Source organism: Pelophylax lessonae (assembly GCF_965119305.1).
Source record: "Pelophylax lessonae genome assembly, chromosome: 9".
Classification (NCBI taxonomy): domain Eukaryota; kingdom Metazoa; phylum Chordata; class Amphibia; order Anura; family Ranidae; genus Pelophylax; species Pelophylax lessonae.
The window spans coordinates 155,438,721-155,455,689 of NC_138776.1; the positions used below are offsets into that span (position 1 = coordinate 155,438,721).

Sequence of the window (16,969 nt, forward strand, 5' to 3'; positions counted from 1 at the left end):
TGGAGGGGGGGCGGAGCTTTACTATAAAGCTCAAGCACGGACCTTGAATAAGGGAAGCGTGTATGTATGTAATTAAAAAAACAAACAGGGAGGTGGTGGTAAGACCCTACTCTGAACACTTTCTGAAAATGATAGTTGCACTGGCCTGAAAGGATACCAGTAGCCACTCCCATGGTTTCTTTCAGGGAAGGTTTACTTTATCATCAACCTTCAAAAAAAAATATTGGAATTGATTATATTCCCTGCCTTCTCTTATGCAGCATGTAATCTTTTGGTGTAACAACTAAACACCGTTTGCTAGCGTGATGCATTTGTGAAGAGTATTTCCAGCATGTTCCAATGGTTTCTCCTTGCTCTGTCAGACTACACCCCCCCGCCCCCTCCCTCCATGTGACGGATTGTCAAAGTTTCTTACCAATTTGTAGCTCAGACCAGCACCTCTAACACGCATCTCTCATTCCCATCCACCACATTACCATTCTTAATATTATTAGAACAATCAGACAAAAGGAAACTTAATGTAAAGAATTGTTTCTCTTTTAATTAGGAAACAAAAATAAGACACAAAAGCATTAATCTAACAGGAAAGAAAACCAACAAAAAGGACAATACTGCTTTTAAGTGGACATACATAATGAAACTTGAAAATTCATGTTGGGGTTTGGCTGGTGGTAAAACACACCAGTTCTCTGACAGAATAAGGAATAAGCCCCCATAGAAATGCTCTGAGAATATTGGCTAGGAGAAAGGGAATGGAACCAACCCCTTTTCTGGATATCTGTAAAGTAATGAAACTTCAAAACTGTAATATGGGCCCAATGCCAAAGCAAGTGCCAAACACACACACAAAAAAAAAAAACACAAAATAAATATTTTATCCCAAGATGGGACTAGACAGACATGCACCCCACGGCAAATGAACCCTAAGTAACTGAAGGAACAGTTAGCAGATTGAACAAAGACCCAGTCAATATCACCAAAGCCAACATAGGAAGTGAGGCAAATATGTCAACAAGTGTTCTGTAATATAAGGAATGACACAGTAAACCTGTGATTGTATTTAACTAAAATAAAAAGTATATTTATATATATTTATATAATTAAAAAAAAAAAATTCAACCTTGTACAAAGAGTTCATATAGCTGCAACCCTATCAGTTTTTCTCACTGTACGAAAAGCCAGGAGCTGGCTATTATATCCTGCTGGCGCTGAGTAACCATCAATGAGATCTTAACGCTTGACCAGTACAGTGCTACAGTCCTCGATGTGGAAGCTGTTAGTTATGCTACTTGCTTTGAAGGTTTTTGACTGCTGTTTCTGAACATTGCTGGTGGGGTCAAGGTGAATAAGTGGCCATTTCCAGTGATACCCTTTGCCACAACTCCTTGGTCTGTTTGCCCCTCTTCAGATTCTGTAGAATGTCATTGAACTGCATGGCTCCCAAAGGGGTGAGGCAGAATGCACTCCTTGCGCTGCGGATGGCATTTACAAAGTCGTCATAGTCCGCTGGGGTAAGGTGTATTAAACGATGGTGGATGTACTGAAAGAAAACAGATTTATTACTTTGCTCCTGCACATACTTTAGAAGATTATATTTCTTTTCATAGTGTATTTTTCAATAGACAAATTGTTGCTCACTCTTTATGCCCTTACTGCGCCAGATAGTTCATGACCTGATGCTGGATTCAGGAAACTGCAACTCATGCATAACATGACCTGAAAATGACTTGGTGTTGAACATTAATCCTAAAAAAATCATATTTCTGTCCTGGCCTCATCTTTTATGCTTGTGTGGCTCAATCTACACAGTTTTTTTAGTGCCAAGCAGGGTTTTTTCCTATCATATTTTATGATCTTACGCCACAGTGTTAAATTCAATCTGTGTTTTAGCAATGGGGGGGGGGGGAATAAGTTCACTTTTTAGGGTGGCCTCACCTTCTGTTCTTAGCGGACTTCTTGCTGTTCTTATTTGGGTACTGGGAGCAAAGACAAATTTTCTCACTGCCCTAGCCAGAGAAGGTTTACACGGTGGAGTAGTGAGGCATTACCTGGCTTTAAGAATAGTGGCAATGATAAACACATTTTGGTGGTTACAAGTGTGCCTTTAGTCTTTGTGATTCATGTAAGTGGAGCGAATGCCTCGTTTCCACTGAGCGGTTTGGTTTGCTACGCAATTTTTGCCATTTCCATTGTCAAAAGTTGCGAATGGTACCTTAAATCTGAACCGTACCACTTTTTTGGGACCCTTTCGTTGGGGTACCAAGCACATTAGTACCGTACCAACAGGGTGGAGCTGTACTATTGAGCTGAAGTACTGTTGGCAGTGGAAACGCAAGCCTGATCAAGGTGTGCCGTACTGAACTGTACCGAACAGTGGAAACGAGGCATGCAAACCCTTTTAGGTCATGAGAAGATAGGAGTCTGTCTGGAAGTGCAACCAAAATAAATGAATTTACAAACACTTATGCCAAAAGAAAAAAGGTATGGTTACTGTCCAGCCAGCAATAACAGAATAGAGATTTTTTTTTTTTTGGTTTAAACTTCCACTGCTCAGGTTTTAAAGGGTACAAGTGCTATCTGCACAGGGACCCTAAGGGATTTAACAAACATTCTTCTTTCACCACTTCAATATCGGACACATTCACCAACTTCCTGCCCAATTTTCAGATTTCATCACTGACCCTCTTTGAATAGCAATTACGGTACTCAGTAATGCAACACTGTACGCCAATCAAATTTTTATACAGCACTTTCTTTTGGTGGTATTTAATCACCACTGGGTTTTTCTTTTTTTTTTTGCTATATAACCAAAAAATTCCAAACATAAAAAAAAATATATATATATATATATATATATATATATATATATATATATATATATATATATATATATATATATATATATATATATATATATATATATATATATATGAGAAAGTTGCTCAATACTTATGTACTGACTGCGTATGTTATTTATTGTGAGGCCCTAAAATTCTAGGACAATACAAAAAAATGGATTACATATTCCAAGTTATTTAGTAAGAGGCTTTGCAAGTTGTAATTTTTTTTATCACTTCTTTACTTACTGTCACCAGCAGTACAGTGTCACCCCATATGACTGGTGTGGCGGTGATCAGGAACACTGGTGACAATTTTTTATTTTTTACACTAAAATTGCTTAGTATTGTACAAGCAGTTTTATTAATAGCATCCATTAATGTGCCATTTTGTAAAATTGTGATTGGCTGTACCTATCACATTGTACAGGTCTGCTGTGATTTGTCACATAGTATCAGGGCTGGCCAAGTACAACAATCTGTCTTTCACTGTGTCCGTTGGACAAAGTAGATCTCAGGTTGTGTGAGAGTGGAGGACATCCTCCTAAGATAATGGTCCAGCCATATTACTTATAATAGGCCAGGCAAGGAGCTGGTTAAATAAACCTTACATGTTCATAAATAAAATATTTTTATTTAACCCTAATCAGCTATAATTGACTCTCCTTAGCTATAAATTCTTAACCATGTTTTTCCCTTATTTTCCAGTTGGTTAATTTTTAGTGTTGCACTAAAAATAAAAAAAACTTTATTTTTCTAATGCATTTTTTTCTATGAATTACAGAGGAAAAAAAAAAAAAAGAGAAAGCCTAGTTTGTCCCCAAAATCAGTGCGTGTCATAAATAAGCCCATAGTGGAAACTTAAAAATTGCTGTGGTCCATAGCAAGCATACAGGTAGGAGAGCTAAAATGGTTAACAATACTACCACCCGTGTCCTACAATAATTACCATTTAAATCCTTGATCTACCTCTACCATGTGGATATAGGAATGTATGTTTTAGTCATGTAGGAGATACATTTATAACTATTTTACAAACAAACAGCAAAAGGTCACCATTGTTGTTTCTGGCAACAAACCGCATACAAATGTACCAGATTACTTTCCCATGAAATGAATACATGGACATGCTGTGAAGGGAAAAATAGAACATTAAAATATTTGTTGTTTAGTCATCATCTGCATAGATACTGCTGCAGAGTGGGGACTAAGAAGAAATGGCAGTGCAGGGTTTGTGGAACACTGAGTTTTATGGGATGTATATCGAGAGCTCAATGGGCATTTCCCATTACCGCCAGCACCAAACCACTGCTCTAGACCCAGCGCACTTGGCATGGTAATCCATTTTTGTTACAGCCAAACTGAACATGGTCCATCCAATAGCCTATCTTTTAGCTTCTTTAGGAAGACATCTAAATAGTTTTTTTTTTTGAAGGTTTGGACTCTCAGTTATAACCACTTCCTGACAGTGGGGGGAGTGCCACATTTTTTTTTACTGCTCTAAAAGTAAAGAACTCTTTCTGCTAACTAAGATTATGGTCTGACTGCTTTGTTGTAAAGTCTCCCAGGATGTGAGCAAGCCCATGGTGCTCTAGAGAAGATCTTGTAAAAAGCCACCAGAGAACTGAATTCATTCTACTACAGGATCTTGGACAAACAAGCTTACCAATACCAAAGTAAGTATAAAGCTATAGAAAATATTAAGACAAGATAAAGCAATAACTAAAACCTCCCTTCCATGAAAAAAAAATGGCTGAAATCAAAAAAACAGACTAGACCCAGACTGGCTTTTTGCTGCATGTATAAAAAGGACATAGAGAAATACAACTGGTTTCAGCAACACAACCCATAAGTGACTAGTGCACGGCCTCAAGACAATTTAAAGCGTACTGAAACATTTTTGTCACCGATTAAGGCCCCTTTAACACTTGTGCGCCCTAAAAGTTGTGCGATTTTGCCGTGATTTCCACTAGAAGTTGAAGCAATGCCTGTGTAAATCGTGAGGTCTATGGACCTCAAAGCATCAAAGTCGGACCAATATAGTGCAGGGACCACTTTTAAGTCACACAGATATGAACAGTACTCATTGGAAATCATGGAGTACGACTTGTGCAACTTGTCCTGCGACTTGGGACTGCAAAGTGTGAAAGAGGCCTTAGGCAGAAATTCTGTCACTGTTCAAAAAAAAATAAAAATGCAGTTATTCAGAAGAAAACAGCAAGGTAGATTAAAGCATATCTAAACCCAAAAATATGTCATCTTTATATTGCAGCTTACCATTCCTTAGATGGCTGCATGTTTCTTTTTCCAGGCTCTTTTCTCCATTTATTGATTCTGCCAGCAACAGACTTCCAGTCCTAGAGTGATAGCACTCCCCTGCACTGTATCTAAGGAGAATTTCAATGGGCTGCCCTACAAGCAGCAAACATGGCAGAGTAGCTCATGGGGCAGCTTGGTCTGCTTGTTTTTGTCCTGCACATTTTGCCACATTGTTTACGTGTTTTTTCACTTGGCAAAATGTGTGTCCGCTTCCACATTTGGGGTGCCGTTAATTAATGGCACCTAAAGTACCACTAGTTCATTTTAGGTGTATAAAAGTGGCCTTACAATCTGATTGTACAATTTCTGCATGATCTCCTTCAGATTTATCAAAACTAGAACACCTATCTATCCAATCAGTCTGTAACCAGTCAGACAGGCCCTTAAACTACATAGGTATAGTAGAGCTAAAGAACTACAGTTCTTCTCAATATAGGCTGCTGATTGCTCAGCTCCAGCACACGCTGCCAAGTGAAGGATCTTTGCACAAAAAAGGTAAGGTAGAAAAAGAGTGGAGAGGCAGAGGAAGACATTGGGGTCGATTTACTAAAACTGGCGAGTGCAAAACCTGGTAAAGCTGTAATTGGTAGCCAATCAGCTTCTAATTTTAGCTTGTTCAATTAAGCTTTGAAAAAAAATAAATGAAAAAAAACCTGGAAGTGGATTGGTTTCTGTGCAGACCTGCACCAGATTTGACACTCTCTGGTTTTAGTAAATCAACCTCACTGGCTATGCATTCCAGGAGAACTGCTCACTGATATTGCCTGCATTGGAGAAGCATGGAAACAACAGAGGTGGGTGGAGACAATCTCCTGGAGGGAGAGGGCAGGTGCAGGGTTTTATTGAGTCAATTGCTGAACTACTTCCTCACCCTACAAACAGTTTCCACGTCCTTTAAGACATACACTAGGAAGTCATGGAGGATTTTTTTTAATAGAAGAAAGCATAGGCTGAGGTTAGCCCCGCGAAAAAAAAAAAAAGAAAAGCTTTTTCTTATCTGCAATATAGGCAAGCTGGGGTTTTTTTGGGGGGGGGGGGGGGGGATGGTGAGGAGAACGGGAGGGGGGGGGGGGGGGGGGGAGAATGTGCAAAGAGCAGGTAGCCAGCACACTTTTCATTCATTGTAAGTACTGTCCCTGGTGCGGTTTCTTTTTTCCTTTTTAAACCCCCTAAACACTTAACTTTTAACTATTTCATTTATGTGTTAAATAGTTTTTGTCTGCCTGTGTGATATCTCTGCTTGATGATTAATAAGATATAGAACCGATGCACTCAACTTTTACAGCTTAGTGAATTCATACTTATTAGAAGTATTAACTACACGAGGGTGACCTTTCAATGGATATGGAAGAAAAATAAATGGTCTTTTCTGTATAGAAATCAACATGCAGGGGACTATTCCAGTTGTATAGAGTATTCATTACCTGCATGTAGGACTGTTGACAACGTTGAACCAGCTGATGGAACGCGGGGGTGCGCAGGTGGTTGTGGATGTGGGCAGGGTTAAGTCGCTGTAGAGCTTCCATAATAATTTCCTGTAGGACAAATGGACTGAGCACACCTTTTGCTGCCCCAACACAGAACTGATGCACATAATTCACTCCTAGAAAAAACAACAAAAAAATAGGGTGTTTTATACTAACAGTTGACTATGTATCAAGAACTGCATGACACAGTCTGTGATGCCTCAACTTATTATTTATGAAGCTGCACTGATGAATGACAGGGAGTGAACAAAAAGCATTCTTCCACAAACACTGAGAAATAGAGCCTGTCAGCCTTCTTTACGCTTTTTCCTCAATCAATGTATTCAGCATTTAAAACAGCTGGGAACTCGATGGACTCCTCAAACTCCGCAATCAGGTAACTGGATACAATTATAACCCGTGTCTAAAACACACGCTCAAACGTACATCCAACCTTTATTTTGCACTTTGTCTTTTTTTTTTTATAAACGGTCCATATGCATGTAAGGTTTATATGAACATTTACATACATCCATAAAATATAAATGGACCACCTTGGCCGTCATTGCTGGACATATAAACAATTGTGTGGGTAGCTTCACCACTGCTGCCGATTCCACACTGTTGATGTTTACAACTCACCCTATTAGTCAGTCATTCATATGACACAAGTCCGAGGTCAACTGGCGCTGCTGACAATAATTTGTGTGTCAGCCCTGAGCATCAGTGGTGGCCAATACACATATAGACATTATCACACGTTTACATGCCTACAGCATAAAATGCTGTTCAAGGAAACGCTGGTTTTGGTTTACACACTGATGACCAGGAAAGGAGCAGTGTGCATTGAGCCATAGCATACTGCATTCAAATAGGTATAAATTATGGATCTGTATGCAGTAAACTGTACAGCCATGTGCCGGAGTCCTTAAAGTGAAACTGTGGGCAGACAGCTAAATATGTTGTTTGATATTCTACAAGACAAAGATTTGTAATTCTTGCCAGTGGTGCCAACATGCACCTTCACATGCACACAGGTGACCAAACCTCCCAATCTTTTAATATGGGAACCAGGGACACCTATTCGCAAAAGTATGTAGGCATAGGACAACCCCCTGCTATGCCTCCTCGACCCTTTGCACCAGCTCCCGCTGGCCCTTTAAGGGGTTTGGCCTTCCCGGGAGGTGGGGCTTGTGACCACCGTGATTGGCTGTCACAGCAGTCAGATGATCAGTAAACTCCCAATCATAGGAAGCAATTGGGAGCTTTTCGTGAGTCGCCAGGATCTCTCGGTACAGCCCTGTCGGTGCTAAAGCACGCAAACATGTGGGCTCTTGACACCATGGCCCAGCCGCCGAGAGGTCACATATTTGCATGTGGTCAGCAACTAGAGGTTAAAGGAGAATTATTTAACAAAATTTTTGGTTAAACCCACAAGTGTTTTTTTTTTTTTAAAGCTACAATTCCTTTGCTGGGTCTGGGTCAGACACTAAAGAGGACAAGGAAATTCTGGCAGAAGCAGTTCAAAAAATTTTACCAGATCCATTTGTAGAACTTCCTCACTTACCATCCCTCTATATACTGTGGACTCCATGAAATTAAAAATACACAAAAAAAAAAAAGAGCTTTTTGTATAAAGCCACAACTCCCAACTTTTTGAGATGGAAACAAGGAACACCTATTAGCAAAAGTATGTAGACATAGAACACACCCCTGCCCACACCCCTTAAAGGAGAATTATATATAAAAAAAACTACTACTTCGTAAATAGTACTTTCCACTACTATTCTTTTATACTGGCCATAGAAATTTACAAATGCAGCAGTTTAGAAACTAGATCAAAGGTTTAGCACTGTGAAACACTAATAGAAAGATAAATAGTGCATTTTATATACAAATATATAGATGAGACCAAAATGAGAGACAAATGAGGAGGAAAAGTGAACAGAGGGACATTGTTCCAAATCAGGGACAGTTAGGAGCTATACAGGCGACGCACATATCTAGGCTCAGAAATCCAGTTTTGTGATTTTTCTGTCATCACTGCTTTGCATCCAGCCAAATCATTGAAAAGTCAATCAACCGCATCCCCCTCATTACACAGTGAGCAGGCAGCTGACCTAGGAAGCGGTAAAGTTAACCCAGGCAACCCATGGCAAATAAGGAAGCAGCAGCAATCTTACTGAATAGCAGATGCATGTCTTGGCAAAATTCCAAATCATTCTGAAGGTAGAACAGTAGAAATGTTTTTCAATGATTTGCCTGGAACAGTGCTTTATGTGAGATGCGTGTTTGACAGACAATCCCATTGCAAAAATCCCTGCATTGTTCCTTCTCATACCAACACAGAGAGCCTCCTTCACACGGCACTAGAGACACTGAAAGGATATTCCCTACAATGGAGGAATAGGAAATTGGAGGTGATGCCCACTGTGATGGGACTTCAGCTTTCACCTTTAACTATTTCATGATTTTAAATGCAGGAGATACGGTCTAGAAAAAAAAAAAACTCTAGAACATATATCGTATGTCCTGCACCTTTCCCCCTGCTGCTACTCTGATCATTGCTATTAATGCCATTTAGTGTTATCTATAAAATAGCAAGAGCGGCTGTCAAAATGCAGCTACTACAGTATAAAATGACAGACGCATATAGTCTGAAAGTAGCGGTCGACCGATTATCAGCAATGCCAAAATATTGGGGGCCGATATGAACTTTCCCCCGATATATTGAAATTGGCCCCTGAGGTGACCGATATTGATGATATTTCGGGATACTGCTTCTACCGGAGTGATGCCTGCAGCTAGAGACATCACCCCGGTACCGGTATCCATAGTCGACGGTCGGCTGTCTTGTAATGACAATCGATGCGGCTGAGAGGCCGCTCGGCTGTCATTACATGAGCGGGGGGGGGGGGGGGCGTCCCCTCCTACCACCTTCTGCGGCTCACCCGGATCTCCCGTCCCACCGGGAGACCTGGGCATCCTACCTCCACCGCTGCCGAAGAGAAGACCCGATCAAAGCCGCATTCGGCTCTGATTGGGTCTCCATGTAAAAAACCCAGAAGTGATGTCATTTACAGCATTCAAAACAGCCAAACTTGGAGTTTTGAATGCTTGTAAGTGCAGAGGAGGGGTTTGGGGTCTTTTAAACCCCCAGATCCCCCAGAAGTTAGAGGGGCTTTTAAACTAGGGAATGGGGGGGGAGGGTACAGATGTAGAATTAGCCAGTGGAAAGCAAGATTCAGAGGGCATAAATGGGGGCATTAGTGGTAGAGTGTTCGGAGCTCCTATACCCAGGGTGGGTATGGGGAAAAATCACAAGAGCAGCCTAAAAACATCAAATGAGGATATTTGTAACAGGTCAAAATTACGAGGTTTGTATACCAATGCCAGAAGCCTGGCCAACAAGATGAGAGAGCTGGAGCTGCTGATGTTTGAGGAGGACTTAGATTTTGTGGGGATAACTGAGACTTGGTTTGACAGCTCTCATGACTGGATGGCGACCATTCAGGGGTATTCCCTTTATCGCAGAGATAGCGAAGGTAAAAAAGGGGGAGGGGTATGTTTGTATATTAAGAACAGTATACAGGTAAATATGAGGGATGATATTAATAATGGAGCTAAGGACGAGGTAGAATCCCTATGGGTAGAGCTTCAAAGGGAAGGCACGGTGGGGAAGGTAATATTGGGCGTATGCTATAGGCCCCCCCACCAGAGGGAGGAGGGGGACCTCATTTTACAGATAGGATTGGCAGCAAGGATGGGAAATGTCATTATAATGGGGGACTTTAATTATCCTGATATAGACTGGGCAGAAGGAACCGCGCACTCAGCCAAGGCTCGGCAGTTCCTAAATGTTCTGCAGGACAATTTCATGGGTCAGATGGTGAATGCACCGACAAGAAACAATGCGGTACTTGACCTACTGATTACTAACAATGCAGACATGCTCACGGATATAGAAATACAGGAGAACTTAGGAAACAGTGACCATAGGTCAATAAGTTTCAGTATTAATTACAGTAATAGGAAGCACAAGGGTAATATTAAGACGCTGAATTTCAAAAGAGCCAATTTCCCAAAACTGCGCTCACTGCTAGAAAATATCAATTGGGATAGAACCCTGGGAACAAAGAACACGGAGGAAAAATGGAAGTGCTTCAAGAGCATACTTAACAAGGGGATTGGCCAGTGCATTCCAAAGGGAAATACATTTAAAAGAGCAAAGCTAAACCCTGGGTGGCTAAACTCCAACATAAAAATGTATATTAGTGCTAAAGAAAAGGCCTTCAAAAAATACAAGACTGAGGGGTCATTGGCAGCATTTAAGCATTACAAAGAGTGTTATAAGAAATGTAAAGATGAAATCAGGGCGGCTAAAATAGAACACGAGAGACATATAGCGGAGGAGAGTAAAAAGAACCCCAAGAAGTTTTTTAAGTATATAAACAGTAAGAAAGCGAGGCCAGAACACATTGGCCCCATAAAAGATGACAAAGGAAATATGGTCACTGAGGACAGAGAAAAGGCGGAAGTGTTAAATAATTTCTTCTCTTCAGTCTTCACAAAAGAATCGGGGGGCTACACAAACCTAGCTTGTAAGGCCGAACTAAACAACACACCTCAGGAAATACCGCCATGGCTAACAGAAGATAGACTTAAACTAAACTAGAGAAACTTAACATAATTAAATCACCGGGACCGGATGGCTTGCACCTGAGGGTTCTGAAAGAGCTCAGCCAGGTGATTGCCAGACCATTATTCTTGATCTTTAAGGATAGTTTACAGACGGGTATGGTGTCAGCTGATTGGAAAAAAGCCAACATGGTACCAATATTTAAAAAGGGGCCGAGATGTATCCTGGGTAACTATAGGCCGGTCAGCCTAACATCTGTAGTCTGCAAGATTTTGGAGGGAATGTTAAGGGACCACATACAAGACTTTAGTAATGAAAACTGTATTATTAGTAGTAATCAGCATGGATTCATGAAAAATCGTTCTTGCCAAACCAATCTATTAACCTTCTACGATGAAGTGAGCTGCCACCTAGATAAAGGTAAGCCGGTGGATGTGGTGTATCTGGACTTTGCAAAGGCCTTTGACACCGTTCCCCACAAACGCTTACTGTACAAACTAAGGAAGGTAGGTATGGACCATAGAGTGAGTACCTGGATAGAGAACTGGCTCCAGGGGAGAGTCCAGAGGGTAGTGATTAATGGGGAGTACTCGGATTGGGCGGGTGTGGAAAGTGGGGTCCCCCAGGGTTCTGTCCTGGGACCAATCCTGTTTAATTTATTCATAAATGATCTAGAGGAGGGGATATCTAGTACAATCTCAGTATTTGCGGATGATACTAAACTAAGCTTGCCAATATCTTCTATGCAGGATGTGGAAACCTTACAAGCGGACCTGAACAAAATAACGGGGTGGGCAACTACATGGCAGATGAGGTTTAATGTTGAAAAATGTAAAGTAATGCACTTGGGGGCCAGAAACCAGAAAGCAAGCTACTCACTAGGGGGGGAACCTCTGGGTGAGTCTAGGATGGAAAGGGACCTGGGGGTACTGGTAGACAACAGGCTTGGCAGTGGCATGCAATGCCAAGCCGCTGCAAGCAAAGCCAACAGAATACTGGGATGTATAAAAAAGGGGATTCACTCCAGAAATAAAGAGATTATTCTCCCGCTCTACAAGACTTTGGTCCGGCCACATTTGGAGTATGCTGTCCAGTTCTGGGCACCGGTCCTCAGGAAGGATGTGCTGGAACTGGAGAAAGTCCAGAGAAGGGCAACAAAAATAATTAGGGGAATGGAGGACATCAGCTATGAGGAAAGACTACAAGCACTTTACTTATTCTCTCTGGAGAAGAGACGATTGAGGGGGGATATGATATCAATGTACAAATACTGTACTGGCGACCCTAGCATAAGGAACAAACTATTCAGAGAGAGGAGATACAATAAGACACGTGGCCATTCACTAAAACTAGAGGAAAGGCGGTTTAACCTTAAAATGCGTAAGGGGTTCTTCACTGTAAGAGCGGAAAGGATGTGGAATTCTCTTCCACAAGCAGTCGTATCAGCAGGGAGCATTGATAGTTTCAAAAAACTATTAGATGGGCACCTTGGAGACCACAACATACAGGGGTACACAATGTACGGTTAAAAGCAAACACACACACACATCATAGGTTGAACTGGATGGACTGATGTCTTTTTTCAACCTCACTATGTAACTATATATAAGATCCCTCTACATGAGTACCTGTAAAAAAGAAAAAAAATAATAATTTTTAATCTACGAAAATATTGGCCAATACCGATAAGCGATGACCAAAATATCGGTATCGGCAATAAAAAAACGATATCGGTCGATCACTATCTGAAAGTATCATTGAGAAATTCAGTGTTTTTCACTCGTATGCAGAACAAAAGTGTGACCTCTGATCTGCATATGACATCTGTTAGAGGAACCTTACAAGTAGAGACAATTTTTTCTTTAAAGCAATATTATTTAACATCTTATTAATCTATAGAGAATAATCAGCCCTAATTAACAACTTACTTCCCTTCTTCCTTAAGCTATAATTTTTCTACTGATTATTTTGATACTTTTTTATTTGCGAATAACGTTGACATGAATCATCATTTTCCAGATTACATAGAAAATATTGCCGAAAGAAAGCCTAGTTTGTCCCCCATAAAGCAATATGTAGATTGCCTAATTATCTTAAAGTGGTTGTAAACCCTCTCTTGGAACTTGTACCTATAGGTACTGTAAATATCTCCTAAACTTGCACCGTGTAGGAGATATTTACTTTTAATGCAGCCGATGACGTCATCGACGCATGTGCTCTGAAGAAACGGCCACCCGTGCCCTTCCTTCAGAGCCCTGTGCCGTGAACGGCAGCTCCTGCACGCATGCATGGGAGTGATGTAATCGCGCCTCTGACCAATCAGAAGGCCGGAGGACACTAACCAGGAACATGTCGGGCGTCCTGTCACTGAGCGGGCGGCACTGCAGGGGCTTCGTTCTAAGGTAAGTATTTCATACATGCATACTAGCTCATTATGCCTTTGTCTTACGAGGGGTTTTTTTTTTTTTTTTTCTATTTTTTAGAGGAGGGTTTACTTCCTCTTTAAGTAATGACAACATTATCGCTATATAAACAGGAACATAGTGAAACAAATATTCTATCAATAGGGGTTTAAATATCCAAGAACGGAAGTGGTTAAAGGATAAGTTTACCTTTTAACAAAAAAATAATAAATGCACATTTTTTTGCAGTTAAACTGTGCATTTACTATTTTTGGTTTTGGGAGCCTGCAAAGCATTGCACCAGTGACCAGCAGATTGCTGGTACCATGCAGGACTCCTGTAGACCTGTCAGTGGATCTGTTTGCTCGTACCTCGTACAGGCATGCAGATACACACTGACAGGAAGAATGAATGACTGACCTACCACAGTCCTCAACAGCGCCATGGCAGTTGATCAGAGGAAGGCAAAAAAAAAAACTCAGCAAAGCATGATCCAAGTTGTTCCAGCAGGGGAACAAATTCCTTCCTGATCCCCCAAGAGACCTGATATTTCCTGGATCAACTTTACCTATAAAATTTAGTATTCAGTTATATTATGTACATTTAGGAAATAATCCAGACCTCTTTTAAAACATTCTACTCTCACATTTTACAGCTCTTACTGTGAAGAAGCCTTTCTGTATTTGGAGATGAAATCTCTTTTCCTCTAGACGTAAAGAGTACCCCTTGTCCTATGTGATGACCTTAAAATAAATAACTCAACATTAGGTTCACTATATGGACCACTTAAGTATTTATACATGTTGATAATATCCCTCTTAGACCCGGTTCACACAACTCCGACTTGGGACGCGACTTGTGCGACCTCAAGTCGCTTGTCTTTACAAATTCAATGTAAATGAATAAGAGCCGTCTTAATATGCACTACTGAAGTCGCTCCGACTTCACAAAAGGTTCCTGTACTACTTCAAGACGACCCCTATCCGACTTGTGCACATAGACTTCAATGGGTACTGAAGAAAAGAAAGACACTGCTCCAGGTGTATATTGTGTGGTGATTGCCAGGAGATAGGATATCCAATAGAGTGCTGGCCCCGGCCCGCCTCAGTGGGAACACTTGTAGGAAAAGAATTAGCCGCACATCCAGGGATTCCAATAGGTTTCAAATACCTTTATTTCCAAAAAGTTGCAAGTGATGACACCAAAGACACCAGCATAAAGTCTCGTAGACACGTTTCACACATACATCTTGTGCTTAATCATCTTGTGATTAAGCACAAGATGTATGTGTGAAACGCGTCTACGAGACTTTATGCTGGTGTCTTTGGTGTCATCACTTGCAACTTTTTGGAAATAAAGGTATTTGAAACCTATTGGAATCCCTGGATGTGCGGCTAATTCTTTTCCTACAACTAGACTTCAATGGGAGTCGCCTCTAAGTCGGATCCTTATCTATTTTCAAGCGACTGTGATCTGACTTTCCAGGAAGAAGAAAAAGATTACCTAGGCATTCCCCACAGACAAAGTCGCCGATCATTTAAGTCTCTTCAAAGTAGTTCACAAGTCGTGGTAAAGTCGTGCTAAAAAGTCGCTCCTTCATGGGACGACTTTCTGGTCGCGGTAGTGTGAACCAGCTCTTAATCTCCTCTCCTCCTCCTCCTAAATGCAGGTGGAACATGTAACATGTTCCAAAAGGTGAACTTTTCCTTTAAAGCAGGTTGAAATATGAAATGTGACATTTGATTGGTTAGTACAACAGAATCCACTTATAGAACAACACCCAAAGAGCCTGGTGAAGCCACTGTTTGATTAACCCATTAATGAATAGAAGAGACACCTAACACGTACAATGTCATTTCATTGTGACAAGCAAAACACTCCCCATCCAGCACAAGCGTTCTCTGAAAAGGTCAGTTAACAGAGGATGCATAAACTAGGTCTCATTACAGCAAAGTGGCTGCTGCAATCGGAGAAGCTTGGCATTTACTGCATTCAACCCAGGATTAAATATTTCAGCTGCAGAGAATAAGACGCCTTATCGTTCAACAAGTTCAGCCCATGATACATCATTAAAAGACCTTACCTAACTTGGCAGCTAAACTTAACAGCCACTTCACATCCTCCGTGTATGGGGGGCTTCTGGAGAAGTTGTTGGGGTGGTCATTGTGAGCTCTACGTCCCAGCATCTCTAATGCTAGCATCCCTGAAGAAACAACACATTTTATGTTAGTATGTAGTGCTGACATAACACAGTGTAAAAATATACAAGTATATCTAATAAAAGCATTACTTCTCTTCTACAGAGATCAAATCCCCCTTCACTATATTTCTTTATTATAGCGGATCTACATGCGAAACTTTTTTTTTTTAAAGACCTGGATAGAATATATCTATATCCAAAACTTTTTTTTTTTTTATAGAATAGAACAGAGAAGAATTAGGACATCTCTCATGTATTTCTTCCTAAAAAATTGCATTTAAAAGACCACTGCACAAATACCGTGTGACATAAAATATTGCAACGAGCGCCTTTTTATTCCCTAGGGTCTCCTCTTAAAAAAAAAAAATATATTATATATATATATATATATATATATATATATATAATCTTTGGGGGTTCTAAGTAATTTTCTAGCAAAAAATACTGAACTTGTAAGCAACAAATGTCAGAAAAAGGCTTAGTCTCCAAGGAGTTAATTCTCTTTTTCTCCAGATGTAGAGCGCCCTTGTCCTCTGTAATGACCTTAAGGTAAATAACTCTGAAGGTGATACCTTGCAAGGGGTCCTATTGCGCATTTGCAATGGCGATGTCAGAAAAGGGTGGATCCTGGTCTCGCAGCCCCATGTCCTAACCTGTCAATCCATAAATCTTGCAGCAGTGCTGGTGCTCTGCCATCTCTGGATCATTTATGGTTTTGGCTGAGGCACAGGTGTCCCTGTCAGAGATTAGTGGCTTCCACACTTTACAATGACACTGCGGCATTCCGCCATCTGTCAGTTTAACTCGTCTGTGAATTTCTTGCGTTTTTTTTTTTTTTATACATTTTCTGGATTTGACGTACTACACTATGCTGATTTTGTGCTTTTCTCTCCCATTTTTCCATTAGATGGAGCTTGCCCTCCAGATTGCCCGGCAGCATTCCATCCTTAGATCAGTCTTTTCCTAATTAGTGTTGGGTTACCCATACACTTGTGTGATCTGAGGTTGTATTTATTTGTGATATTATTGATTACTACTTATTATTTCAGCCCTGGTTCACACTGGTGCAATTTGTCATGTGATCTGACAGTTCCAATTCGCATGAC

The 16,969-nt window shown here is 40.7% G+C and overlaps 1 protein-coding gene across 2 annotated transcripts in view; it reads right to left on the bottom strand.

Moving 5' to 3' along the window:
* Positions 1-802: 802 nt before the first annotated feature.
* ZSWIM8 (zinc finger SWIM-type containing 8) overlaps positions 803-16,969 on the bottom strand; it is a 177,317-nt gene continuing 161,150 nt past the window's right edge. For both annotated transcript variants that reach the window (XM_082269386.1, XM_082269385.1), the window contains 3 exons: positions 15,747-15,866; positions 6,581-6,759; positions 803-1,540 (listed from right to left, as the gene is read on the bottom strand). In XM_082269386.1, the coding sequence (XP_082125512.1) occupies positions 1,337-1,540; positions 6,581-6,759; positions 15,747-15,866 (503 nt within the window). In that variant the 3' untranslated portion in view covers positions 803-1,336. The remainder of the gene's footprint in view (positions 1,541-6,580; positions 6,760-15,746; positions 15,867-16,969) is intronic.